The 27,933-nt window shown below is 46.1% G+C and overlaps 1 protein-coding gene across 5 annotated transcripts in view; it reads left to right on the top strand.

The window, feature by feature from the left end:
• The window catches only part of ttn.2 (titin, tandem duplicate 2), a 173,316-nt gene that overhangs the window by 119,104 nt on the left and 26,279 nt on the right, over positions 1-27,933 (top strand). For all 5 annotated transcript variants that reach the window (XM_079357879.1, XM_079357878.1, XM_079357880.1 and 2 more), the window contains 22 exons: positions 86-388; positions 518-793; positions 913-1,212; positions 1,293-1,595; positions 1,758-2,057; positions 2,141-2,428; positions 2,507-2,809; positions 3,095-3,397; positions 3,478-3,783; positions 4,115-4,402; positions 4,519-4,809; positions 5,236-5,523; positions 5,626-6,213; positions 6,542-6,646; positions 6,734-6,931; positions 7,053-7,349; positions 7,537-8,124; positions 8,775-9,077; positions 9,210-26,303; positions 26,440-26,736; positions 26,935-27,522; positions 27,624-27,926. In XM_079357879.1, the coding sequence (XP_079214005.1) occupies positions 86-388; positions 518-793; positions 913-1,212; positions 1,293-1,595; positions 1,758-2,057; positions 2,141-2,428; positions 2,507-2,809; positions 3,095-3,397; positions 3,478-3,783; positions 4,115-4,402; positions 4,519-4,809; positions 5,236-5,523; positions 5,626-6,213; positions 6,542-6,646; positions 6,734-6,931; positions 7,053-7,349; positions 7,537-8,124; positions 8,775-9,077; positions 9,210-26,303; positions 26,440-26,736; positions 26,935-27,522; positions 27,624-27,926 (23,910 nt within the window). The remainder of the gene's footprint in view (positions 1-85; positions 389-517; positions 794-912; positions 1,213-1,292; positions 1,596-1,757; positions 2,058-2,140; positions 2,429-2,506; positions 2,810-3,094; positions 3,398-3,477; positions 3,784-4,114; positions 4,403-4,518; positions 4,810-5,235; positions 5,524-5,625; positions 6,214-6,541; positions 6,647-6,733; positions 6,932-7,052; positions 7,350-7,536; positions 8,125-8,774; positions 9,078-9,209; positions 26,304-26,439; positions 26,737-26,934; positions 27,523-27,623; positions 27,927-27,933) is intronic.

The raw sequence follows: 27,933 nt of genomic DNA, 5'->3' as shown, positions 1-27,933 counted from the left end.
TGAGTGTCCCCAAAGACTGTGTGTCGTTGTCTCTGATGTTTTTGCCTTTGAATTCTTGCTGTTAACTGATATGTGTCTAATTCAGGTGAGCCAGACCCTCCCAAGAAGATGGACGTGTTGGAGATCACAAAGAACAGTGCCACACTGGGCTGGCTGAAGCCACTCCGAGATGGAGGAGCCAAGATCAATGGCTATGTGGTGGACTACCAGGAGGAGGGCGCACCCGAGGACAAATGGACCCCCTACTCTGTGGTCAAAGACCTGACCATAGTCGTGGTTGGTTTGAATGAAGGAAAGAAGTACAAGTTCAGAGTGGCAGCCAGAAACTCAGTGGGAGTCAGCCTGGCCCGGGAGGCTGTAGGAGTGTTTGAGGTCAAGGAGCAGCTCAGTGAGTAGACCAGCCCATAGATAAACTTCAGACCTGCTTTACACAGTGGAGTCAATTATATATAAAATATTTGTTGAAGTCCAGTAATTTATCAGTAAAGTCAATTTTGTTTGTTTTTTTTCCAACTAGTGCCTGCCAAGGTCATCATGCCCGACGTCGTGACTGTTAGAGCTGGATCCAAGATGGTGGTTGAGGCCATTGTAGCCGGTAAACCTGCTCCCTTCTGCAGGTGGAAGCAGGGCAATGAGGACGTGCTGACCTCCGACCGCCTGTCTGTGGTTAAGACTCTTACAACCTGCACCCTTATAATCAAGAACGTTACAAGGATGGACAGCGGTTACTACAGCCTGTCGGCCGAAAACAGCTCTGCCAAAATCAACCAGATCCTCAGGGTCACCGTCATGGGTTAGTCTGAGCAAAGTTTCTAAATGATCCAAATCATCTTTAATGATCAATAACAGCTCATTACGTAGGCTTGGAAATCCCATTTTGCCAGCAATAATACATATTGTGCTTCTCCACAGACATCCCTGGACCCCCTGAAGCTCCTCTGGAGATCACTGAACAGGATATCGATGGCTGCACTCTGCTCTGGAACTCCCCACAGGAGGATGGTGGGAGTAACATCACCAACTACATTGTTGAGAAGTGTGATGTCAGCCAAGGTGACTGGGTCCCTATAACCACTTCATGCACCAAAACCAGCTTCAGAGTTAGCAAACTCACTACTGGTAAAGAGTACTGCTTCCGGGTTCGTGCTGAGAACAGGTTTGGCATCTCTCAGCCCATCTACTCCGAAAAGATGATTGCCAGATATCCATTTGGTAAGTTTTAACAATAGTGTTACCACTGAACAGTAGTGCAGATTTGACAACATGTTCTCACTGTTTTCATTTCCTCAAAGATCCCCCCAGCGAGCCAAGGAACCTGCAGATCAACAAGGTCAGTAAGGAATCAGCCATCTTGTCATGGGAGCGTCCCAGCAGTGATGGCGGCACTCCCATTACTGGATTCTGCATTGAGAAGAAGGAGAGGAACAGCATCTTGTGGGAAAAAGCCAATGAGTCTTTGGTCAAATCCACCCAGTACACCTGCACTGGCCTGATCGACGGCCTGGAGTACACCTTTAGGGTGTCAGCTCTCAACCTTGCAGGACAGGGCAAACCCTGCAAACAGACCGACTTTGTCACCGCCCGGACTGCTGTTGGTACGATTATGTCCCATGTGTTTATTTTGTGCACCTTTTATTCATGTTTGCTTTGTGTTCATATTGTTCAATAGGAAAAGTAGTTTTCAGGCAACCTCATTCTTTCTCCTTGTTCAGACACGTTTGCTTAGCTCAAAACGCTCTGTTTTTTTAAACGTGCAGATCCACCAGGTAAACCTGAGCCGATGGATGTGACCAAGAGCTCTGTCTCGTTGGTCTGGTCCCGTCCCAAGCATGACGGCGGCAGTAAGCTAATTGGCTACTACATGGAGTACACAAAGCTCCCAGAGGAGAAGTGGACACGCTGTAATGCCAACTGCATGAACATCCAGACGGAGAGCTATGTGGTGACCGGCTTGGAAGAAGGCCAGCAGTACCAGTTCAGAGTAATTGCCAAGACTGCCATCAACCAGAGCCAGCCCTCGGAGCTGTCTGACCCTATCCCTGTTATTGCAGAGAACGGTACAGCACTACAGAGCCAGAGAACAATGACTGACAGGTTGACTTATGGTGAAATATTAATTTTCCCTCCTTCCTCTATGCAGTTGCTCCTCGTGTTGAGCTGGGTCTTGAAATGAAGAACCTGATCGTGGTGAAAGCTGGAGAGAACGTCTCCCTTGAAGCTGCGGTGTGGGGAAAGCCACTGCCCAAGGTGAGCTGGAAGAGAGATGGAGTTCCTCTGGTACTCGCTGAGGGCATGAAGATGGCCCAGAAGAAACATGTCCACCTGCTGGACCTCTTCTCCGTTACTAGGAAAGAGTCTGGAGACTACTGCATCACAGCTGAGAACATCAATGGCAGCAAGTATGCCACCATCAAGGTCAAGGTGCTCGGTAAGTGTGATTGATTGTTGGTGGCCTTATCGCTTAAAGACAAATGTAGAAGCTAATCCTCCACTTCCCCCCATGCAGACAAACCTGGCCCCCCAGCTTCAGTGAAAATTGCCAAAGTCTTTGCAGACCGTGCAAAGGTGCGCTGGGAGCCCCCGCTTGCTGATGGTGGCTCTGAGATTACCAACTACATTATTGAGAAGCGAGAGACCAGCAGGGCTAACTGGGCATTGTTCAGCTCTAATATCCATGGACACGTCACAGACTGCACGGTGGACAAACTCATCGAAGGACACGAGTACCAGTTCAGAGTCAGTGCTGAAAACCAGTATGGAGTGGGAGACACCATCATGACTGACCCGGTCATGGTCAAGAATCCTTATGGTATGTTCAGACATGTATACTAAACGGTGTAATAACAGGACACTTCCAGCTATGATGTGTTTGGTTTTTTGGGGGGGTTGGGGGTGGGGGGGGCGGTTGATTCAAAGACTCATATGGTTTATTAAATATCTGAATGAATACACCTCTCCTCTGTTATTATCCCAGATTCTAGCATATTCACTCACCAGCCTGTTATAATAGCTCTGAATGCCTTGAGACTATATTGACACGTTTGCTTTATGAAACCATATGTCCACTCCAAACACTCATTTTCCCTTCCATCAGATGTTCCTGGACCGTGTGAGCCCCCCGTCATCACAAACATCACCCAGAACTCCATGACAGTGAGCTGGAAAGCTCCTGCCAATGACGGCAAGGCTACCATCCTGGGCTACATGGTTGAGAAACGTGAGGCCACTGAGCTGGCTTGGGCCAAGGTCAATCGACGCCCAGTCATTGACAGAACCATCAAGGCCATCCAGTTGACCGAGGGCTCAGAGTACGAGTTCAGAGTAATCGCCATGAACAAAGCCGGTCTAGGCAAACCCAGCGACGCCTCCAACGCTGCTCTGGCTGTTGACCCTGTCTGTGAGTAAATGCTTTAAAGACACCTTCAAACTAACTCTGGGATTATTTTCTCTAACAAATGTGACCCTATCACCCTTCAGATCCCCCTGGCCCTCCTGCCTTCCCCAAGGTGGTGGACTCCACCAAGAGCTCCATCAGCCTGAGCTGGACCAAACCAGCATATGATGGGGGCTGCGAGATCATCGGCTACCTGGTGGAGTGTAAGCGAGTGGATGGAGAGAACTGGACAAACTGCAACGTCCCAAAGAAGCTCCAAGCCACCAAATTCGTAGTGACAAGCCTAATGGATCAGACAGAGTACCAGTTCAGAGTCTCTGCTGTTAACAAAATCGGCTTCAGCGAGCCGAGTGAGATCCCTGGAAACCACATGGCCAAGGACATCCTGAGTACGTTTCACCAAGTTCTTTTGATAAACTCCAAGCATGAAAGCATTGAATCAAAAATGTTGTGTTTTAAACCCCTGGTGGGTGATGTCCAGGACACGGGGGGGGGGGGGGGGGGAGGTTCTGTTTTAGCACCAGGACATGTGTTTCTTTCCTCTTCAATCATCATTGTGAAGAAGAGTTCTGGTATTTAAAACTGCTTTTTTAGCTTTTGTGAGTTTGACTGTTTCGACTTTGGTCGACTGTGTGAGTTTTGAGGCTGTGACATAAACCTCCAGTGGATCAAGTTCTGACATGGATAATGGATAACTAAACTATCCTTTGTGTCCTTCAGTTGCTCCTGAAGCTGAGCTGGATGCTGATCTGAGGAAAGCGTTGATTCTTAGAGCTGGCGTCACAATGAGACTCTATGTCCCACTGAGAGGACGTCCAGCTCCAAAGGTGACGTGGACCAAGGTGGGCGCCAACCTGAAAGAGAGGCAGAGCTTGCTGATCAAGACGTCTGAGTGGGACACCTGGCTGATGATCGAGAACGTCAACAGATATGACGCAGGCAAATACGTCTTGTCTCTGGAGAACAGCAGCGGCTCAAAGAGCTACACCATCGTGGTCAAAGTTCATGGTAGGTGCAGTACATAGCTGGATCTGCTGACCCTGAACAGATGCAAGATACTGTAAAAACTCTGAATCTACTGAAAAAAGTCTAACATGGAATTGCTCGTTCCTCCTATCCTTCAGATTCTCCTGGACCACCTGTGAACCTGGTTGTGAAGGAGACTTCCAGAAGCCATGCCTGCATCACGTGGGAAGCCCCTCTTATTGATGGCGGCAGCTCGGTCAAGAGCTACGTGGTAGAGAAACGTCTGGCAGACAGGAAGGCCTGGACCTGTGTGTCTGCCGAGTGCCCCAAGACCTCGTTCAGGATCACCAACCTGGAAGGGGGACTGGCTTACTGCTTCAGAGTGCTGGCTGAAAATGCTTACGGCATCGGAGAGGGCTGTGAGACCGCCGGCAGCGTCCGCGCCTCAGGTAAATACAAGTCATCAGTAATTAGAATATTTGAAAAATGTAAATGTAGAAATCTCAGTGAAATAAAAGGAATGTGTAGGAGCTTCTTTTTAAAGACGTGCAGCAGTCCAGCGATGCTGCTGAGATATGCTTTGATCTTCTTTAAAAGCTTCCTGATATTTAAAGCCTGTGTGCTATGTATCTTAAAATTGTTGAAGGCTGAAGCCCTGGTTTTCTCTCAGATATTATGGGAGCCTGTAATAAGCCAGTTTTAAATTAGAGTTTTCTCAAAAGCTAATGAGGAAGGTAGAGAACTGCAGGTGGACCTGAACCTGTCATACTTTATTCACATATGAAATCATATGGCTGCAGAAGTTGTCTGGATCCTGTCGACTTGTTTCTTTAAACAACATGCTTAGTCTTTGCTCATCTGTCTTTGTCCTTCAGAGCAACCTGGTCCTGTGGCTGAATTCAAAGCTCAGAAGACCACAAAGGACTCCATCACGCTGGGCTGGAAGAAGCCCATCAGCGATGGTGGAAGCTATGTTAGAGCTTATATCTTGGAGCAGCGTGAAGGTGAGGAGAAGTGGAAAGAGATCATGAAGGGAAAGAACACTTCACATACACTCAGTGAGCTCGTGGAGGGCAAGGAGTACTTCTTCAAAGTCAAGGCCCTCAACGAGTCTGGAGAGGGACCACCGACCGAACTCACAGCTGTTGCCAAAGATCAGTTTGGTGAGTAACCAACCTGACTCAGTCATCAAGCCAAAAATTCTTATTTTTCCTTCCGATAAAACATAAACTGTTTTTGAGTTTAAAACATTATTTGGGTTTCAGTGATGCCTGACTGCAACCTGAGCAGCCTGCACGATGGTTGCCAAATAGTGAAGGAGGGCAGCACCACGCGGATCAACCTCCCCCTCATCGGAGTGCCCTACCCCTCTGCCACCTGGAAGAAAGGAGACGTGATGCTGGGAGATACCGGCCGGATGTGTGTGGAGGCATCTCAGGGCATCAGCACACTTCTGATCAGAGACTGCCAGAGAGGGGACGCAGACACCTACACCATCAGCGTCAAAAACAGCGCAGGCTCCAAGGACTGCAAGATCCAGCTTAAGGTAGTCGGCAAACCCGGCATCTGCACTGGACCCATTAAGTTTGATGAGATAACCGCCGATGGCATCACCCTGGAGTGGGGGCAGCCTAAAGACGATGGCGGAGCTGAGGTGTCCAACTACATCGTAGAGAAGAGAAGGACGACTGACAACAGGTGGGCCACGGTGGCTTCAGCCATCCAGAAGACGTCCATGAGGGTGATCCGGCTCCATGATGGCATAGAGTATATCTTCAGAGTGTTTGCTGAGAACAAGTACGGTGTTGGAGAGTATCTGAGGTCTGACCCGGTTGTTGCCCAGCATCCATTCAGTGAGTATCACTTCAAAGTCATATTTCCACTTTATTGAGAATAATTTAAAGCTCATTACGTTTTGGATAAATATAACTTCTTTCTACTTTTGTGGTTTGTGTTTCACCATTATAATGATCAGTCCACCTTTGCAGAAGTTTGAATATTTTTTACTTTAAATAATCTCTTATTTCTGCCTTCCCTTTAACTCGACTTTTAAATGTTTTCTGAATCAAATCTACTTTTAGCTACTATAACTGTAAGAGTCTGGACAGTAGTTTGTGCTATTCCAATGTCTTGTTTTCATAAGAATATTAATTCTTTCCATTCCTCCTTTTCTTTCTCCAGACGTGCCTGAGGCTCCTGCTCCTCCAGAAATAGTGAGCATCCGCCACGAGTCAGCAATCTTGACCTGGACTGATCCAAGGGACTCTGGTGGCTCCCCGATAACTGGTAACAGGCTATAATGGAAAACAGTAGGTTCAGTGTTAGTACAACTACTGAACAGCAATGGTAATTACTGGTTTGTGCTCTTTCCAGGATATCATGTGGAGTTCAAGGAGAGAAACAGTTTAATGTGGAAACGAGCCTCGAAGACTCCTCTGAGAGTGAAGGAGTGCAGAGTCACTGGCCTGATTGAGGGACTCGAGTACGAATTCAGGGTAATGGCTATGAACATGGCTGGCCTAGGAAAGGCAAGCAAGGTCACTGAGGCTGTGGTCGCCCTTGATCCTATTGGTGAGTAAATGGGGTTTTTTTATTGTAAGAAGAAGAATCTTAAGTTTGATTAAAATACTAGATGCTTGAGGGGTTATTTTCTTTTTGTATCTTTTAACACACTTATTGCGTGTTCTCTTAGATCCTCCTGGCAAGCCTGAGGTGATTAGCGTCACCAGGACTACAGTCACTCTGATCTGGACCGCGCCCAAATATGATGGTGGCCATAAGCTGACTGGTTACATGGTGGAGAAGCTGGAAGCTGGAGGAAAGGCCTGGATGAAGGCCAATCATGTCAACATCCAGGGATGTGCCTTCACCGTCACTGACCTGACAGACGGAGCTCAGTATCAGTTCAGGATCAGAGCAAAGAACTCAGCAGGAGCTATTAGTGTTCCTTCAGAGTCTACTGAGCTTTTGACTTGCAAGGACGAGTACGGTAAGCTGAGCACAAAGTTCAAATTAAATTAAATTTGGCTGTTAAAATGATTACGGGAACATTGATATTATACACCATAGATTGATAAATATTTGTATTTGTAATTTGTAAGTTTTTATAATGCATCTCTTCAAAGTCTGTAGACAATCACAAAATCACTCATTTACCACTCATTTCCCTTCCACAGAGCCCCCGACCATAACTATTGACCCAGACATGAAGGACGGTGTATCAGTCAGGGCAGGAGACACCATCGTGGTCACAGCCTCTAAAATTATTGGCAAACCTCCACCTACTGCTGTGTGGTCAAAGGGAGGCCGCGAGTTCAAGACCTCTGACATTGTCACCATAACAACCACCCCCACCTCCTCCAGTCTGGCTATCAAGTATGTAAGCCGGAAGAACACGGGAGAGTACACCATCACTGCCAGCAACCCGTTCGGCATCAAGGAAGAACATGTAAAGGTGAAGGTTCTAGACGTGCCTGGACCTCCAGGCCCTATCGAAGCCAGTAACATCTCTGCTATGAAGTGTACGCTGAGCTGGCTTCCACCAGAGGAGGATGGAGGCTGCTCTATCAAGTCCTACATACTTGAGAAAAGAGAAACCAGCCGCCTGCAGTGGACCAAGCTAGCTGAAAATGTCATGGACTGCAGATATGTAGCCCACAAGCTGATTAAGGGCAACGAGTATATCTTCAGAGTGTGTGCTGTGAACCAGTATGGCACTGGAGACTCAAGCCAGTCTGGTCCAGTCAAAATGGTTGACAGTTTCGGTAAGTTGAAATGGATCATGTTTAAAATGATAGCATGATAACTAATGACATGTAAGGCCCCTTGTCCACCAAGCATTTTTTTCTCAGCGCCAGCGTCTTCTTTCAATTATTTTCAATGGGTTGAGAGAGTTTACAGCCGAAAGCGGCCATCTGGATGAAAAGCACAGCACCCAGCATCTTTTAAACAAGCACTCTGCCATTTTTGTGCGGCCGCTACCGGCGCTCACGTTGAACATTTTTCAACTTTTCAGAAAAACACTATTAACTTCACCACAGTCTATTCAACATGTATAATATCCCCGTATTTTAGCTTCCTATGGATCATGTCCTGTACCCACATCCTCTTTGCTCTGTGTCCGCTGGGGCAAAACAGGATCTCAAATAAAAAACGGTGTAAAATAAAAGAGCCATATTGTTGTCATACACTTATCATGCAACACTTATCTTCTCAGCAAACAATGGCTTTAGGCACACACTCCTGAGTGCACAGCCAGCACTTTTCTGCCCGTAAAAAAAGGCTAGGTGGACACGGGGCCTGAGTAATAAAGTTGTCAACTTTCAGAAAACTGACAAAAGCAAAATATAAAGCATGTCTATGAATACAAGAGTCAAAGGTTTAAATAATGTGTATATACATTTTATTTCCCTAGGCCCACCAGGTCCACCTTCAGTTCCAGAAATTGATAACATCAGTAGAAATGCTGTCACCATTTCATGGAAGAGACCAGTACAAGATGGAGGATGTGACATCAGAGGATATTGTGTAGAAAGGAAAGAGAGAAAAGGAATGAGATGGGTGAGAGCCTCTAAGAGGTCAGTCCCTGACCTGCGCTTTAAGGTGCAAAGCCTGACGGAGGGAGTTGAGTATGAGTTCAGAGTCACTGCGGAGAACAAGGCTGGATTTGGTGAGCCAAGTGAGCCGTCACAACCTGTAATGACCAAGGACATTGTGTGTAAGTAAAGTACACTTTTATAATTTAAAAATAAAGTTCCATACACAAATAAAGGATGCACTTACATTGTGGAATTAGTTTTGTTAAAAAAAAAAATTAACCTCTTTGAACTCTTTGTTTCTTATTTATTAGATCCACCTGGTCCTCCTTCCAACACCAGAATAATGGAAACAACAAAAACCACAGCCACGTTTGCCTGGGGCAAACCCCATTATGATGGTGGTCTTGAAGTAGATGGGTATATTGTTGAGTACAAAAAGGAAGGGCACGATGACTGGGAGGTTGAGACACAGTACCCATTGAAAGCTACTGAATATGTTATTGGTAAACTTCAAAAGGGAGGAAAATACCACTTCAGAGTCAGTGCTGTAAACACAGAAGGAGTCGGTGAGCCTGCAGAGGTTGAAAAGGTTACTGAACTAGTGGACCAGGAGACGCTGCCAGACTTTGAGCTTGATGCTGAACTGAGGAGAACCCTGGTCGTCAGGAGCCGTGCTTCCATTCGTTTGTTTGTTCCCATTCGTGGTCGTCCTACTCCTGAAGTAACCTGGAGCAAAGATAATACAAACTTAAAAACACGTGCACACATTGACACTACAGAGTCCTACACTCTCCTGGTTATCCCTGACTGCACCAGATACGATGCTGGAAAGTACAACCTCTGTCTCGAGAATGTCGCTGGAAAGAAGACTGGCTTTGTTAATGTAAAAATTCTAGACACACCAGGACCACCAGTTAACCTCAAACCTAGAGAGATCACTAAGAACAGTATCACCCTCCAGTGGGAGATCCCTATTATTGATGGAGGTTCTAAGATTCACAACTATATAATTGAAAAGAGAGAGGCCACTAAGAAAGCCTACACAGTAATTAGCACCAATTGGCAGAAGTGTTCTTTCAAGTTCTCAGACCTTGAAGAGGGAGCTTACTACTACTTCCGTGTCTCGGCTGAGAATGACCTTGGTGTAGGTGAACCTGCGGAATCCATTGATCCAATCAGGGTGTCACAAGCCCCCTCTGCACCAGAGAACTTGTATGTCACGGATGTGACGGCTGACAGTGCTAGCCTGTCATGGACCAAGCCTTTGCATGACGGTGGCAGCTTAATCACCGGTTATGTCATTGAGGCCCAGAAGAAGGACAGTGACAATTGGGTCCATGCTACCACCATCAAGGCTCTGGACTACACTGTCACAGATCTGATTGAGGGTGCTGAGTACGTTTTCCGCATAATGGCTGTCAATGCTTCAGGAAGGAGTGACCCCCGTGAGAGCAGGCCGGCTGTTATTAAAGAGCAGACTTCTGCTCCTTCCTTTGACCTGCGTGGAGTTTATCAGATGACGGTCATTGCAAAGGCAGGAGACCGTGTAAAGGTCGAGATTCCTGTGCTTGGTAAACCAAGACCTGTTGTATCTTGGAAGAAGGGTGACATAGTACTCAAAGAGACACAAAGAATGAACGTTGAAACCACACCAACATCAACTATCCTCAATATCAGTGAAATCAAGAGGACTGATGGAGGCCAGTATTCCATCACAGGAAAGAACATGCTGGGCACACTGACTGAGACAATCACAGTCCTGGTCCATGACATCCCAGGCCCGCCTACCGGTCCAATCAAGTTGGAGGAGGTCTCATGTGATTATGTTCTCATGTCCTGGGAGGCTCCAGAGAATGATGGTGGCGTTCCAATCAACAACTATATTGTTGAGATGCGAGAGACTACTGGCACTTCATGGGTAGAGTTGGCAGCTACAGTAATCAGAACCACATTCAAAGCAGCCCGTCTCAACACTGGAACCCAATATCAGTTCCGTGTCAGGGCCCAGAACAGATATGGAGTTGGACCATACCTTGTCTCAGAACCAGTTGTTGCTGCCTATCCATTTGATGTGCCAGGACAGCCAGGTGTTCCTGGTGTCACATCTTTCAACAAAGATGCTATGACACTGAGTTGGAATGAACCGTCCTCAGATGGAGGAAGTGCAATCCTGGGCTATCATGTGGACAGGAAAGAGAAAAACAGTATTCTGTGGCAAAGGATCAGCAAAGCTCTTGTTGTTGGAAATATTTTCAAATCAACAGGACTTGTTGATGGAATTGCATATGAACACCGTGTTACTGCTGAAAACTTGGCTGGTCTCAGCAAACCAAGCAGAGCCTCTGATCCTATGTATGCTTTGGACCCTGTTGACCCACCAGGCAGGCCTGTGGCACTCAATGTCACCAGACATGAGGTGACAGTTTCATGGACCAAACCAGAGGGAGATGGTGGATTTTCTATCACTGGATACACAGTCGAGAGACGAGAGATGCCAAATGGACGCTGGCTTAAAGCCAACTTTAATAACATCCAGGAAACCATTTATACAATCAGCGGTCTGACTGAAGATGCAACTTATGAGTTCCGCGTGACTGCGAGAAACTCAGCTGGTTCTGTTAGTGCTCCATCCCAGACATCTGAAGCAATTACATGCAGAGATGACATTGAAGAGCCCAGATTTGACGTTGATGCATCATATAGCAGCAATGTGGTTGTCATGGCTGGAGAGATTTTCAAGCTGGAGGCTAGTGTTACTGGCAGGCCAATCCCATCCCTGGTATGGTCCAAGGAAGGAAAGGAGCTTGAGGATACAGCCAAGATAGAGATAAAAACATCTGACTTCCACACAACTCTAGTAAACAAAGATTCACTGAGGAGGGATGGCGGTTCCTTCACTCTTACTGCCAGCAATCCTGGTGGCTTTGCCAAGTTCATATTCAATGTCAAGGTACTCGATAGACCGGGACCACCTGACACCCTCACTGTCACTGATGTTGCTGCTGAGAAATGTGTTCTTAACTGGCTACATCCTAAACATGATGGCGGTGCCAAGATCGAGTACTTTATCATTCAGAGGCGTGAGACCAGTCGGTTGGCATGGACAAATGTGGCGACAGACCTTCAGGCTAATAGATTCAAGGTCACCAAGCTTCTAAAGGGCAATGAGTACATCTTCAGAGTCATGGCTGTTAACAAGTATGGCGTGGGTGAACCTTTGGAGTCTGAACCTATCATTTGTGCCAACCCCTATGTCCCAAGTGATCCACCGCATCAGCCCGAAGTTACCACCATTACCAAGGACTCAATGGTCGTCTGCTGGGAACGCCCTGAACATGATGGAGGCAGCAGAATAAACACCTACATAATTGAGAGACGAGATAAGACTGGCTTGCGCTGGGTGAAGTGCAACAAGAGGACTGTAACCGACCTGCGATTCAAGGCCTCAGGCCTGACAGTGGGACATGAGTATGAATTCAGAGTTCTTGCTGAAAACAATGCTGGTCTGAGCCAGCCTAGTCCTTCAAGTCCATTTTATAAAGCAGTAGACACCATCTTCCAACCTGGTCCTCCAGGCAACCCCAGAGTACTGGATACAACCAAGTCCTCCATCACCCTCACCTGGAATAAGCCTGTCTACGATGGTGGTTCTGAAATCACTGGTTACATTGTAGAGACATGCCTACCAGAGGAAGATGAGTGGACTATTCAGACTCCCAAGAAGGGATGGACAGCCACTTCCTTCACCATCACCAACCTTAAGGAAAACCAAGAGTACAAAATCAACATTTGTGCTACTAATTGTGAAGGAGTGGGTGAGCCTGCTGCTGTTCCTGGAACCCCCAAGGCCGAAGACAGACTCCTTCCTCCAGAAATTGAACTTGGAGCAGAGCTGCGCAAGGTGGTCTGCATCAGAGCCTGTGGCACACTAAGACTGTTCGTCCCTATTAAGGGGAGACCAGCACCTGAAATAAAATGGTCAAGAGAGCATGGAGAATCACTTGATAAAGCCAACATCGAAATTAATCCTTCATTCACCACTCTTCAGGTTGAGAATGTTGATAGGTTTGATGGAGGTAAATACATTGTAACTGTTGAGAATGTGTCAGGAAGCAAGTCAGCCTATGTCAATGTTAGGGTGCTGGATACTCCAGGAGCACCTCAGAATCTGATGGTCAAGGAGGTCACGAGAGATTCAGTTTCGCTTCTTTGGGATGCACCTCTCATTGATGGTGGATCAAGAGTTCGCAACTACATTGTGGAGAAGCGTGAGTCGACCAGAAAAGCTTACTCAACAGTGTGTGCCAGCTGCCACAAGTCGAGTTGGAAAATTGGAGAGCTGGAGGAAGGAAAGATGTACTTCTTCAGAATTCTGGCTGAGAATGAATACGGCATTGGCCTTCCTGTGGAGACTGTGGAACCAATTAAAGTGTCAGAGAAGCCTCTACCACCAGGCAAAGTGTCCCTTTGTGAAGTAACCGGCAACAGTGTCACACTTAGTTGGGAAAAGCCGGACCATGATGGCGGAAGCAGAATTACAGGCTATATAGTTGAAATGCAGGGTAAAGGCAGTGATAAATGGACTCAGGTTATGGTGGTGAAGACCAATGGAGCTCTTGTAAGTGGCCTTACTCAGGGAGAGGAATACATGTTCCGAATCATTGCGACCAATGAAAAGGGAGCTAGTGACCCTCGTGCTCTCAGTATGCCAGTTGTGGCCAAGGACTTGGTCATCTCACCAACCTTCAAACTGTTATTCAGCACATTTAGTGTGCTAGCAGGAGATGATCTGAAGATAGATGTACCCTATGCTGCCTGGCCCAAGGCTACAGTAACTTGGCTTAAAGATGGTGTTGTTCTCAAGGAGACAACAAGAGTTAATGCTGAAGCAACAGATAAAAACCTCTTCCTGGTTATTAAGGATTCTTGCAGGGATGATGTGGGCATTTACACTATTAAACTAATCAACACAGCTGGAGAGGCATCCACAGACCTAAGTGTTGTTGTTCTCGATAAGCCTGGTCCTCCAACAGGCCCAATCAAAATGGATGAAATCACAGCTGACAGCTTAGTGCTGTCTTGGAATCAACCCGAGTATGATGGTGGTTGCGGCATCAACAATTATATTGTTGAGAAGAGAGACACATCGACAACTAACTGGCAGATTGTTTCAGCTACAGTGGCCAGAACAACTATTAAGGCGGCCCGCCTGAAGACTGGAACTGAGTACCAGTTTAGGATTGCTGCTGAGAATAGATATGGCAAGTCCTCTGTTCTGCTCTCTGATACCATTGTTGCTCAGTATCCCTTTGAGTTGCCTAGCCAACCCCGTACTGTTTTGGTCCAGTCAGCAACTAAGGAGACAATGGTGGTTGTGTGGGATAAGCCCAGCAATGATGGTGGAAGCAAAATCTTAGGCTACCACTTAGAGCTCAAAGAAAGAAACAGTATACTGTGGGTAAAACAGAACAAACAAATCATTCCAGAGACCAGATTCAAAGTTGTTGGCCTTGAGGAGGGAATTGAATATGAATTCAGAGTCTATGCTGAAAACATTGTTGGCCTAAGCAAAGCCAGTAAAGTGAGTGATATGCAAGTGGCCAGAGATCCTTGTGACAGACCAGGAAAACCAGAAGCTGTCATTGTAACAAGAAATAAAGTTACTCTCAGATGGACCAAACCTGAGTATGATGCAGGTATTAAGATCACAGGCTATGTGGTTGAGAAGAAGGAAGGGACTGGACGCTGGATGAAGGCCAGTTTCGCTAATGTCATTGAAACTGAATTTGCTGTAACAGGATTAACTGAAGAACAGATATATGAGTTCCGTGTCATTGCCAGAAATGCGGCAGGTGTCCTAAGCCAGCCTTCTGATTCAACAGGAGCTATTACTGCAAAGGATGAGGTTGATCCACCAAAGATTGATTTGGATGCTAAATACTCACAGGCTGTAGTGGTAAATGCTGGAGAGACATTCAAACTCGAGGCTGCTGTCTATGGCAAGCCTGTGCCGACAATACACTGGCTTAAGGAGGGTCAAGAGATTGCAGAGGCAGCTCGGTTAGAGCTCAAGAACACAGACTTTATAGGTTGTCTAGTTGTTAAAGAAGCGATTCGTGTTGATGGAGGTCAGTATACTTTGCTGGTCAAGAATGTTGGAGGAGAGAAATCTGTAAACATTAATGTCAAGGTCTTGGATAGGCCAGGTCCACCTGAAGGTCCCATTTCTGTTTATGGAGTCGCCAATGAGAAATGCTCCATTTCCTGGAAACCACCCTTGCAAGATGGTGGTAGCAATGTTTCCCATTACATTGTCGAGAGGAGGGAAACCAGCAGATTAGTTTGGACTGTAATTGAACAAAAAGTTCAGACACTAAATCTAAAGATCACAAAACTTCTTCCTGGTAATGAGTACATTTTCAGAGTTATTCCAGTAAACAAATATGGAGTTGGTGAGCCTCTAGAATCTGAGCCTATGATAGCAAGAAATCCATTCGTCACTCCCAACCCACCAACAGAGGTAGAAGTCTCTACAATAACCAAGGACTCCATGGTGGTGACCTGGGAGAGACCAACTCAGGATGGTGGCAGCCCCATCCAAGGATACATTGTTGAGAAACGTGATAAAGATGGCGTGAGATGGACTAGGTGCAACAAGCGCACAGTGAGTGAGCTGCGCTTTAGAGTAACAGGGCTCCTAGAAAACCACAGCTATGAATTTAGAGTTTCTGCTGAGAATGCTGCAGGTGTTGGCACGCCTAGTGCACCAACAATATACTACAAAGCACTGGATCCTATATTCGAAGCAGGTCCACCCAATAACCCAAAGGTGGTGGACTCAACTCGGTCCACTGTTTCCCTGGCATGGGGCAAACCCATCTATGACGGTGGCTGTGAGATTCAGGCTTATATTGTTGAAGCCTGCAATGGAGCATCTGATGAGTGGTTTATGTGCACTCCCCCAACTGGAATCACAGATACCAAGTTTACAGTGAAAAAGCTTCTGGAAAAACACGAGTACCAATTCAGAGTATATGCTATCAACAAAGTTGGTGTAGGTGAGCATGCTAATTTTCCAGGAAAAATTCTTCTTGAGGAAAAGCTTGAGGCCCCTGATCTTGACCTGGATAATGATATGAGAAAGATGATCAATATCAGAGCAGCTTGCACTCTAAGGCTCTTTGTTCCTGTGAGAGGCCGTCCAGCCCCGGAGGTGAAATGGGGCAAAGCTGAGGGTGAAATTAAAGAGACAGCACTGATTGATAACACAGGCAGCTATGCCTCACTTGTCATTGAGAATGTTGACAGATTTGACAGCGGAAAGTATACCTTGACGGCAGAGAATGCCAGTGGGGTGAAGTCAGTTTTCATCAGTGTCAGAGTCCTGGACTCACCTAGTCCACCAACTAACTTCATAGTGAAAGAAATAACAAAGAATTCAGTCACTCTCACATGGGAGCCCCCACTGCTTGATGGTGGTTCAAAGATAAAGCATTATATTCTTGAGAAGCGCGAGAGCACCAGGAAAGTTTACTCTCCCATCACCACCTGCAACAGGATGTCATGGAAGGTTGAGCCTCTTCCAGAGGGTGGAATCTTCTTCTTCAGAGTCCTGGCTGAGAATGAATATGGTGTGGGTCTTCCTGCGAAAACTTTAGAACCACTTAAAATCTCTGAAAAGCCTCAGCCACCTGGTAAAGTCAGTGTTGTTGATGTAACTTGTAGCACTGTAACTTTAGCCTGGGAAAAGCCTGTAAATGATGGTGGCAGCAGGATTAGTCATTATGAAATTGAACTGGCTCCTAAGGACAGTGAGGCTTGGTCATTGTGCGCTAGTGTGAAGGCATTGGAAACTGTTGTTACAAACCTTCTGAAAGGAGAGGAGTACCATTTCAGAGTTGTTGCTGTAAATGATAAAGGTAAAAGTGAGCCGAGACAACTGGTTCAGTCAGTTGTAGCAAAGGACCTTGTCATTGAGCCTGCTGTAAGGCCCAAAACTAGCACCTACAGTGTCCAGGTGGGTTATGACCTCAAGATAGAGGTCCCTATCGCTGGGCATCCAAAACCAACCATCACTTGGACCAAGGATGGTGCTGCCCTTAAGCAGACTACCCGAGTCAATGTCACTGACTCAGCCAATCACACCACTTTAACTATTAAGGATGCAACTAGAGAGGATGGAGGCATGTACAGCATCAATATTGCAAATACTCTTGGTTCCAAGGATGCCACTATTGAGGTGATTACCCTTGACAGACCAGGCCCACCAACAGGACCTGTCAAAGTGGAGGACATCAGTGCTGAGAGTATGACTCTTAGCTGGGAACCTCCTACATATATAGGAGGCTGTCCTATCTCTAACTATGTGGTGGAGAAGAGAGACACAACCACTACAAACTGGTTAGTTGTATCTGCCACAGTGGCCAGAACCACTCTCAAAGTGAGCAATCTGAAGACAGGTGCTGAATATCAGTTCAGAATCTATGCAGAAAATAGATATGGAAAGAGTTATGCAATTGACTCAGAGCCTGTATTGGCACAGTATCCATTCCAGGAGCCTGGCCCACCAGGAACACCATTTGTCTCTTCATACACAAAAGACTATATGGTAGTTGACTGGCACAAACCTCCATCTGATGGTGGCAGTGTAATCTTGGGCTACCATATTGAAAGGAAAGAAAAGAACAGTATTCTCTGGACAAAGATAAACAAAATGCTTATCCAAGACTGCAGGTTCAAATCTACTCCTCTTGAGGAAGGCATTGAGTATGAATACAGAGTCTATGCTGAGAATATCGTTGGCATTGGAAAGTGCAGCAAAGTATCTGAAGTTTATGTTGCCCGTGACCCTTGTGACCCTCCTGGACGTCCCGAGGCTTTGATTGTGACAAGGCATTCAGTCAAGCTAAGATGGACCCCTCCAATATATGATGGAGGAAGCTTAGTTACTGGCTATGTAGTGGAAAAACGTGACCTACCTGAGGGAAAGTGGATGAAGGCTAGCTTTGCAAATGTCATTGACCTTGAATTCACAGTAACAGGCCTGGCAGAGGAAAGTAAATATGACTTCAGGGTAATTGCAAGGAATGCAGCTGGAGCTGTCAGTAAGCCCTCTGAAAGCACAGGATCCATCACTGCTATAGATGAGGTTGACCCACCCAAGTGTGAGACAGATCCTATGTACAATCAGACCATTGTAATAAATGCTGGAGAGAGTTTCAGTCTGGAGGCTAGTGTGGAAGGAAAGCCACTTCCTACAGCTCAGTGGTTCAAGGGAAGTGTTGAAGTGGAAAATTCAGCAAGAGCTGAGATCAAAAACATAGATTTTAAAGCTTTGCTACTGGTTAAGGATGCAATTAGAGTTGATGGTGGCCAGTACACACTGGTTCTTACTAATGTGGCTGGAACTAAGACTGTACCATTCAGTGTGAAGGTGCTGGACAGACCAGGTCCCTCAGAGGGACCTCTTACTGTCAGCAATGTGACTGAGGAGAAGTGCTCACTGTCATGGCTGCCGCCGAGGCACGATGGAGGAGCTAGCATTTCTAACTATATAATACAGAAACGAGAAACCAGCCGTTTAGCATGGACTGTTGTTTCCAGCGACTGTGGAGCTACCATGTTCAAGGTTACAAAGCTGTTGAAAGGCAATGAGTACATTTTCAGAGTCCTGGCTGTCAACAAATACGGTGAGGGAGAACCTCTGGAATCAGTGCCAGTTATCATGAGGAATCCATTTGTTCCTCCTGGCTCACCATATGATCTTGAGATCACTAACATCACTAGGGACTCCATGACTGTCTGCTGGAACCGTCCTGAAGCCACAGGAGGCAGTGAGATTGTTGGTTACATTGTTGAGAAGAGAGACAGAGCTGGAGTGAGGTGGACCAAGTGCAACAAACGCAGGGTGACAGACCTGCGTTTCAGAGTTACTGGATTGACTGAGGACCATGAATATGAATTCAGAGTTTCTGCTGAGAATGCAGCTGGAGTGGGTCAACCAAGCCCAGCTACATCCTACCTCAAAGCCTGTGACCCCACCTTTGAACCAGGCTGTCCTACCAATGCACAGTTGGTCGAAACAGCTAAAGACTCCATTACTGTGGCATGGCATCGACCTATCTATGATGGTGGTTGTGAGATTCAAGGATATGCTGTGGAAATTACAAAGGCTGATGAAGAAGAGTGGACTATTTGCACTCCACCATCTGGAGTCAATGCTACCAAGTTTACAATCACCAAGTTGATAGAGCACCAGGAATACAAGGTGCGTATATGTGCTATCAACAAGCTTGGTGTTGGTGAACCCACGGAGATTCAGGGAGTTTTGAAACCTTTAGATAAGATTGATTCTCCAGAGGTGATACTTGATTCAGAGCTCAGGAAAGGTATAGTTGTTCGGGCAGGAGGCTCAATGAGAATCTGCATTCCATTCAAGGGGCGTCCAGCTCCTGAGATCAGCTGGGCAAAGGAGGATTCAGAACTTCCAAGTAAAGTTCAAATAGAGACAGGTGAAGATTACACACAGCTCTCCATTGATATTTGTGACAGATATGATGCTGGAAAATACATCCTTAACTTGGAAAATAGCGCTGGGAAAAAGTCAGCCTTTGTCTCTGTCAAAGTTCTGGACACACCAGGGGCTCCTCTGAATCTAACTGTAAAAGATATTAAGAGGGAGAGTGTCACACTCACATGGGAGCCTCCTCTTATTGATGGTGGTGCTAGAATCAAGAACTACCTGGTTGAAAAGCGTGAGGCCAATAGGAAGGTTTACTCTAATGTGGACAACAAGTGCACAAAAACAAGCTACCGCATCACTGGACTCACTGAGGGAGTTATTTACTATTTTAGAGTGTTGGCAGAGAATGAATTTGGTGTAGGAAAAGCAGTGGAGACACAGGACGCAGTGAGGACTTCTGAGCCTCCTCTACCTGTGGGTAAGGTCACATTGACTGATGTGACCAAAACCACGGCTTCACTCTCATGGGAGAAGCCTGACCATGATGGAGGCAGCAGGATTACAGGCTACTACATTGAGATGCAGCCAGTGGGCTCAGAAGAATGGGTGGTGGCTACGATAGCCAAAACCTGTGAGGGAACAATCGCTGGACTAAGCGCAGGACATGAATACCTTTTCAGAGTTTCAGCTTTTAATGAGAAGGGCAAGAGTGATCCCAGGCCTTTGGCAGCAACAGTCACTGCTAAAGATGTAACTGTTGAACCTAGATTCAAGATGGCATTCAATACTTACAGTTTACAACAAGGAGAGGATCTGAAAATTGATATTCCAGTGATTGGACGCCCTGCTCCCAATGTTGAATGGAAAAAGGATGGACAGGCTCTAAAAGAGACAACTAGAGTAAATGTATCCGGCACATCATCGTCTACCAAGTTGATCATCAAGGATGTAAATAAGGAAGACTCTGGCAAATACACTGTTACAGCTACCAGCAGTATTGGAACAGCTACTGAGGAGATTACTGTAATTATTCTAGAAAAGCCTGGCCCACCAATAGGCCCTGTTAAGATTGAGGAGGTGAGCTCAAATTATGTCACACTCTCCTGGGAGCCACCAGAGTACACTGGAGGCTGTCAAATCAACAACTACATTGTGGAGAAAAGAGACACCACCACAACCGCATGGCAGATTGTCTCTGCTACTATTGCCAGGACAACCATCAAAGTGAGCAATTTGAAGACTGGAGTTGAGTATCAATTCCGGGTGGCTTCTGAGAATAGATATGGAAAGAGTCCTGCTATTGTCTCTCCTGCTGTTATTGCTCAGTATCCTTTCAGTGAGCCCGCTGCTCCAGGAACACCAACTGTATCTGCTGCAACTAAGGATAACATGGTTGTTGAATGGAAAGTTCCCAACAACAATGGAGGCAGCCCCATCCTAGGTTATCACCTTGAGAGAAAAGAAAAGAACAGCCTTTTATGGACTAAGCTTAACAAGCTTCTAATCCCAGAAACACGTTTCAAGACTACAGAGCTGGAAGAAGGCATTGAGTATGAATTTAGAGTTTATGCTGAGAATATTGCCGGCCTTAGCCCAGCTAGCAAGGTCTCTGATAGCACAGTAGCCAGGGATCCCTGTGATCCACCAGGCACTCCTGAAGCTATTGACATAACTAGAAACCATGTGACACTCCAGTGGACTAGACCTCAGTATGATGGAGGAAGTGCAATCACTGGGTATGTGATTGAGAGGAAAAAGCACCCAGATACACGCTGGATGAAGGCCAGCTTCACCAACATCATTGATACCCAGTTCACACTAACTGGCCTGACTGAGGATTGTGTTTATGAATTCAGAGTTGTTGCCAGAAATGCTGCTGGTATTTACAGCCGTCCTTCTCTTGGCACAGGAGAAATTACTGCCAAAGATGAAATTGAGGCTCCAGATGCCACCATGGACTCTAAGTTTAAAGATCTGACTATAGTTAATGCTGGTGAGACATTTGTCATTGATGCTGACTATACTGGCAAGCCTCTGCCTGAGGTAATCTGGTTAAAGGACGGAAAGGAGATTGACCAAACCACTCCAAGAATGGAGGTCAAGACTACAATTACACGTACCATCCTGACAGTCAAGGAGTGCATCAGAGTAGATGGTGGCCACTTTGTCCTCAAACTTGTAAATGTGGGTGGAGTAAAGATGGTACCAGTTAATGTCAAAGTTCTTGATAGACCTGGTCCTCCAGATGGCCCTCTAGAAGTCAAAGGAGTTACAGCTGAAAAATGTTACATCCACTGGAACCATCCCTCACATGATGGTGGAGCAAGCATCTCTCATTACATAATTGAGAAAAGAGAGACCAGTCGTTTGTCATGGACTGTGGTTGAGCCAAAAATACAGGCTATCAGCTACAAAGTCACTAAACTGCTACCTGGCAATGAATACATCTTTAGAGTCACTGCCGTGAATAAATATGGCATTGGTGAGCCTTTGGAATCTGAGCCTGTTATTGCACGGAATCCATTTACTACTCCAGGTGCACCATCCACTCCAGAGCCAAGTGCTATTACCAGGGACTCCATTGTACTCACCTGGGAGAGACCAGAAGAAAATGGAGGAGCGGAGATTGAAGGATATGTTCTTGAAAAACGTGATAAGGAGGGCATTAGATGGACTAAGTGCAACAAGAAGAGGCTGAATGACTTGAGATTTAGATGTACTGGTCTAACAGAGGGCCACTGCTATGAATTCAGGATCTCGGCAGAAAATGCTGCTGGTGTTGGTAAGCCTAGCGCTCCAAGTGAGTACATCAAGGCCTGTGATGCAACTTATCCACCAGGACCTCCAAACAACCCCAAAGTCACAGACCATTCTAGCACTACAGTCTCTCTGTCCTGGACTAGGCCAATATATGATGGTGGAGCACCAATCCAAGGATATATTGTTGAAATGAAGGAGGCAGGTGATGATGAGTGGGTCATTTGTACATCATACACTGGTGTCCAGACCACTCACTACACAGTAAAGAGACTTAAAGAGAATGCAGAGTACAACTTCCGCATATTTGCTCTTAACTGCGAAGGGGTAGGGGAGCATGTTGACCTTCCTGGATCTGTGATCGCTGCAGAGAAGCTTGAGGCTCCTGAAATTGAACTAGATTCTGACCTGAGAAAGATGGTCAATGTTCGTGCCACTACCACTTTACGTTTGTTTGTGACAATCAGAGGAAAGCCTGAGCCTGAGGTCAGATGGTCAAAAGCTGATGGCACTTTGAATGAGCGTGCCCAGATTGATGTCACAAGCTCTTACACAATGCTGGTGATCGAGAATGTTGACCGATTCGACACTGGTAAATATGTGCTGTCCCTTGAGAACCTCAGTGGGTCTAAGTCGGCCTTCATCAATGTCAGAGTTCTTGACTCTCCAAGTGCTCCTACCAATCTGGAGGTCAAGGATGTAAAGCGAAATTCTGTCTCTCTTTCTTGGGAACCCCCTCTTATTGATGGTGGTGCAAAGATATCACACTATATTGTGGAGAAGAGAGAACAGAAGAGAATGGCTTTCACCAGTGTTTGCACCAACTGTGTAAGAAACTCTTACATCATTTCTGATCTGCAGGCGGGAGGACGCTACTATTTCCGTGTGTTGGCCGTAAACGAGCTGGGAGTAGGTCTGCCTGCCTCCACAGATCAAGTGAAGGTGTCTGAGACTCCTTTGCCTCCTGGTAAGATAGTCTTAGTTGATGTGACTCGCCACACTGTTACCCTTTCTTGGGAAAAACCTGATTATGATGGAGGCAGCAAAATTACAAACTATATTGTGGAGATGCAGCCCAAGGGAGATGACAAATGGACTATATGCAGTGAAGTCAAAGCACTGGAAGCTACTATTGATGGACTTGCATCTGGAGAGGAATACTCCTTCAGAGTATTTGCTGTAAATGATAAAGGCAAAAGTGATGCCAAGCCTCTAGCTAACCCTGTGGTGGTGAAGGACATCACAATGGAGCCTACTATTAAGTTGGTGTTCAACACCTACAGTGTAAAGGCAGGTGATGACCTGAAGATTGATGTTCCCTTCAAAGGCAGACCTGATCCCGAGGTTTCCTGGAAAAAGGATGGCAATACACTTAAACAGACAACAAGAGTCAATGTTCTTACATCCAAAACCTCATCCAAAATTTTAATCAAAGATGCTACGAAGGAGGATGTTGGAAAGTATGAGATTACTCTGACCAACTCAGTTGGCATCAAGACAGCTGAAGTCTCAGTTGTAGTCTTGGATAAACCTGGTCCACCCAGCAACATTAAGTTCGATGAGGTGAGCGCTGACTTCATGTCTCTATCTTGGGATCCTCCAATTTATGATGGTGGATGCCAGATTAACAACTATGTGGTGGAGAAGAGAGACACCACTACAACCACATGGCAAATAGTGTCAGCCACAGTAGCCAGGACTTCAATCAAGGTGTCTCGTCTCAACCAGGGAGTAGAATACCAGTTCCGTATTGCAGCTGAGAACCGCTATGGTAAGAGTTCTGCCATTGACTCTGCTCCTGTTATTGCTCAGTATCCCTTTGAGCCTCCTGGCCCTCCAACCAATCTTCATGTTGCTCATGCTACCAAGTATGGCATGCTCGTACAATGGGGCAGACCTGCAAATGATGGTGGAAGCCCCGTTATTGGTTATCATATAGAATGCAAAGACCAAAGCAGTATCTTATGGACCAAGGTGAACAGAGGTATTCTGAATGAGAACCAGTTTAAGATGACAGGAATTGAAGAAGGACTGTTTTATCACTTCAGAGTCTATGCTGAGAATATTGCTGGCATTGGTCCCTGCACTAAGGCTTGTGACCCTGTGGCTGCAAGGGATCCATGTGCACCACCATGTAACCTTCGAGTCACCAACATTACTCGCACCTCAGTTTCCCTCTTCTGGGAAAAGCCAGAGTATGATGGTGGAACAAAAATTACTGGCTACATTGTGGAACGCAAGGAACTTCCTAATGGCCGCTGGCTGAAATGCAACTTCACCAACTTGCAAGATACCTACTATGATGTCACAGGCCTCACAGAAGATGTCCAATATGATTTCCACATCATTGCCAAGAATTCTGCGGAGCAGATTAGTGCCCCATCTGAGAACACTGGTCCTATCATAGTCAAGGATGATGTAGACCCTCCAACTATTATTCTTGAAGATAAGTTTAGACAGCTGGTTGTCACTAAGGCTGGAGAGGTCATCCAAATTGATGCTGAAATCACAGGCCGCCCACTCCCAGTTGTTTCATGGTCTAAAGATGGCAAGGAAATTGAGGCTAAGGCCAGGTGTGAAATAACCTCAACCAACTTCACAACAACACTGGTTGTCAGAGACACTATCAGGAAGGACTCTGGTCAGTATGTCCTGACCTTGCACAATGTTGCAGGAACAAGATCTGTGGCTATCAATTGTAAGGTCCTTGACCGACCTGGCCCTGCCTCAGGTCCTCTGGCAGTTTCTGGCCTCACAGCAGAGAAATGCACCCTAACATGGGGACCTCCTCAGGAGAACGGTGGTGCTGAAATCATGCATTACATTGTGGAGAAAAGAGAGACCAGTCGCCTTGCCTGGACCCTTGTCTATGGGGACATGAAGGCAACCACCTGTAAAGTTACCAAGTTGCTTAAAGGAAATGAGTACATCTTTAGAGTCAGGGGTGTCAACAAATATGGGGATGGTGAGGCCCTGGAGAGTGAACCAAGAAAGGCCATGGATCCATTTACTGTGGCTGCAGCTCCCACTAATGTTCAAGTAACTTCAGTTACCAGTGAGGCAATGACCATCTGTTGGGAAAGACCCGTTTCTGATGGTGGCAGCAGTATCTCTGGCTATGTCATTGAAAAGCGGGAGAAGACTGGCCTTCGCTGGTGCCGTGTAAATAAGAAACCTGTTTATGACCTCAGAGTGAAAGCCTCCCACCTTCGTGAGGGATGCGAGTATGAGTACAGAGTGTTTGCAGAGAACTCTGCTGGCCTCAGTGCTCCAAGCAATCCTTGCCCACTTATCAAGGCTGAAGACCCACAGTTCCTACCTTCACCTCCGGCTAAGCCTAAACTCATTGACTCAACAAAGACCACAGTTACCCTGTCATGGAATAAGCCACTGTTCGATGGTGGAGCACCTGTGACTGGTTACAGAGTAGAGTACAGATTGTCTATGGATGATGAATGGTTTGTTGGAGTCCAAAATACCAAAAACACAGAATTTACAGTGGTTGGATTGACACCAGGGGCTGAATATGTGTTTGTTGTCAAGTCCATCAACAAGATTGGAGTCAGTGAACCTAGTCCGGAGTCAGATAAACAAGTTGCCAAAGAGAGAGAGGAAGAGCCAGTCTTTGACATCAGCAATGACATGAGGAAGACTCTTATTGTAAGAGATGGAAGCTCATTTACCATGACAGTACCTTTCAGGGGCAAACCCATTCCCAACGCTACATGGACTAAGCCCGATGTTGACCTTAGAGTTCGTGCTGTCATTGATACTACAGACACTTTCACCTCTATTACCTTAGAGAAAGCAACTCGCAATGATTCAGGAAAATACACTGTCACCTTGTCCAGTGTAGCCGGAACCTCCTCCTTGACACTCAATGTCAGAGTCCTAGACTCCCCTGGACCTCCTTCTAATGTAGAGGTGAAGGATGTGACCAAGTCCTCTGCTACTGTAGCCTGGGACACACCTGAGAATGAGGGAGGAGGACCAGTCAAGAACTACCTCATTGATATTCGTGAAGCAAGCAAGAAAGGCTGGACAAGATTAACTGACACATGCCACAGACTCACCTATAGGGTGTCAGAATTACCAGAGGGAGGAGTCTACTATTTCAGAGTCACAGGCGAGAATGAGTACGGTGTTGGTGTTCCTGCAGAGACCAAGGAGGGAACAAAGATCTCAGGTAAGGAATTTGAATTTGCTAACAAAAAGTGTTAATGTAATGCAAAACATAAAACACAAATAAAATTGAGTTGAAATGAATTGAATAAACTCCTGTATATCTAAAAGAAACCCTAATTGAACTGTTTTCCCCCCAGAAAAACCAAGCCCACCACCAAAGCTGGGCGTAACTGATGTGGGTAAGGATAGTGTGTCCCTGGCCTGGGCCAAACCAGAACAAGACGGAGGCAGCAGAATTACTGGCTACCTAGTGGAAGCTCTGGAGAAAGGCCAGGAGAAGTGGGTTAAGTGTGGAACAACCAAGTCCATCCACTTATCAGTGTCTGGTCTGAGGGAGAATGCTGAGTACTTCTTCAGAGTGAAAGCTGAGAACAGTGCTGGATTCAGTGACGCTAAGGAAATGGTCACCCCTGTTGTGCTCAAAGATCAGCTAGGTAAGTTGCATACTGATTGGAAAGAAAAACATGAGCCTAATGAGGACTCACAAAAAAAAAAGTTTGTACTCAACATTATTCAACATAATAACGAAATATGCCTCAGGTCCTCTGGCAGTGTCACTGATGCGCATTGAACTAAATCATATTGAAACTGATTTGCACCCCTTTAACTATTTGCTGATTGTTTTCCTCTAGAATCCCCTGAGATGAACATGAAGGACTTCCCCCACAACACAGTATATGTAAGAGCTGGCTCCACTCTCAAGTGTGAAATCCCCCTTACAGGCAAGCCTCTGCCTAAAGTCAGCATGTCCAAGGATAATGTGCTGCTCAAGTCCACAATGAGGTTCAACTATGAAGTTACCCCTGACAGCATCAAGATCACTGTGCGAGAGAGCATTGCTGGAGACTCAGGACGCTACGATATCACTGCCTCCAACTCCACAGGCACAACCAAATCCTTCGTAAACATTGTGGTCCTGGATCGCCCAAGTGCCCCAGTTGGACCTGTGGAATTGTTTGACGTCACAGAAGACAGTGTTAGCCTGAATTGGCTTCCACCTGCATATGAGGGTGGCAGTCCTATCACCAACTACATCATCCAGAAGAGAGAAACAACCACAGCCAACTGGATAGATGTCTCTTCAGCTGTAGCCCGCTGCACCATGAAGATTATGAAGCTGACCACTGGCTTGGAGTACCAGTTCAGAATCAGAGCTGAGAACAGATATGGAATCAGTGAGCACATTGATTCACCTACTGTTGCTGTCCGTCTTTCTTACAGTAAGTGATCTTTGTTTTTCTCTTTTAACTGAACAGTTATTTAAATTTCTACTTTTGAGGTGAAAAGCAAAATATGAACATTTTTCATCTTTGCCCATTAGCTACTCCTGATGCTCCATCAACTCCTGAGATCACCGCTGTAACCAGGGAAACAATCACTGTAGCATGGAAGGAGCCCAAGTCAGATGGCGGAAGTCATGTGTTTGGCTACCATGTCCAGATGAAAGACAGGAACAGCATCCTTTGGCAAAGAGTCAACAAAATGGTGATCCGTGCTACCCATTACAAGATCACCAACATCAACGCTGGACTTATTTATGAGTTTAAGGTTGCAGCAGAGAATGCTGCTGGAATGAGTGCCTTCAGTAAGGTTTCTGATGCAGTACTGGCTATTGATGCATGTGGTGAGTG

Source organism: Symphodus melops (genome assembly GCF_947650265.1).
Source record: "Symphodus melops genome assembly, chromosome: 12".
Taxonomy (NCBI): domain Eukaryota; kingdom Metazoa; phylum Chordata; class Actinopteri; order Labriformes; family Labridae; genus Symphodus; species Symphodus melops.
Note: the sequence above shows the minus strand (reverse complement) of the source record. Positions and strands in the feature narration are given on the sequence as shown.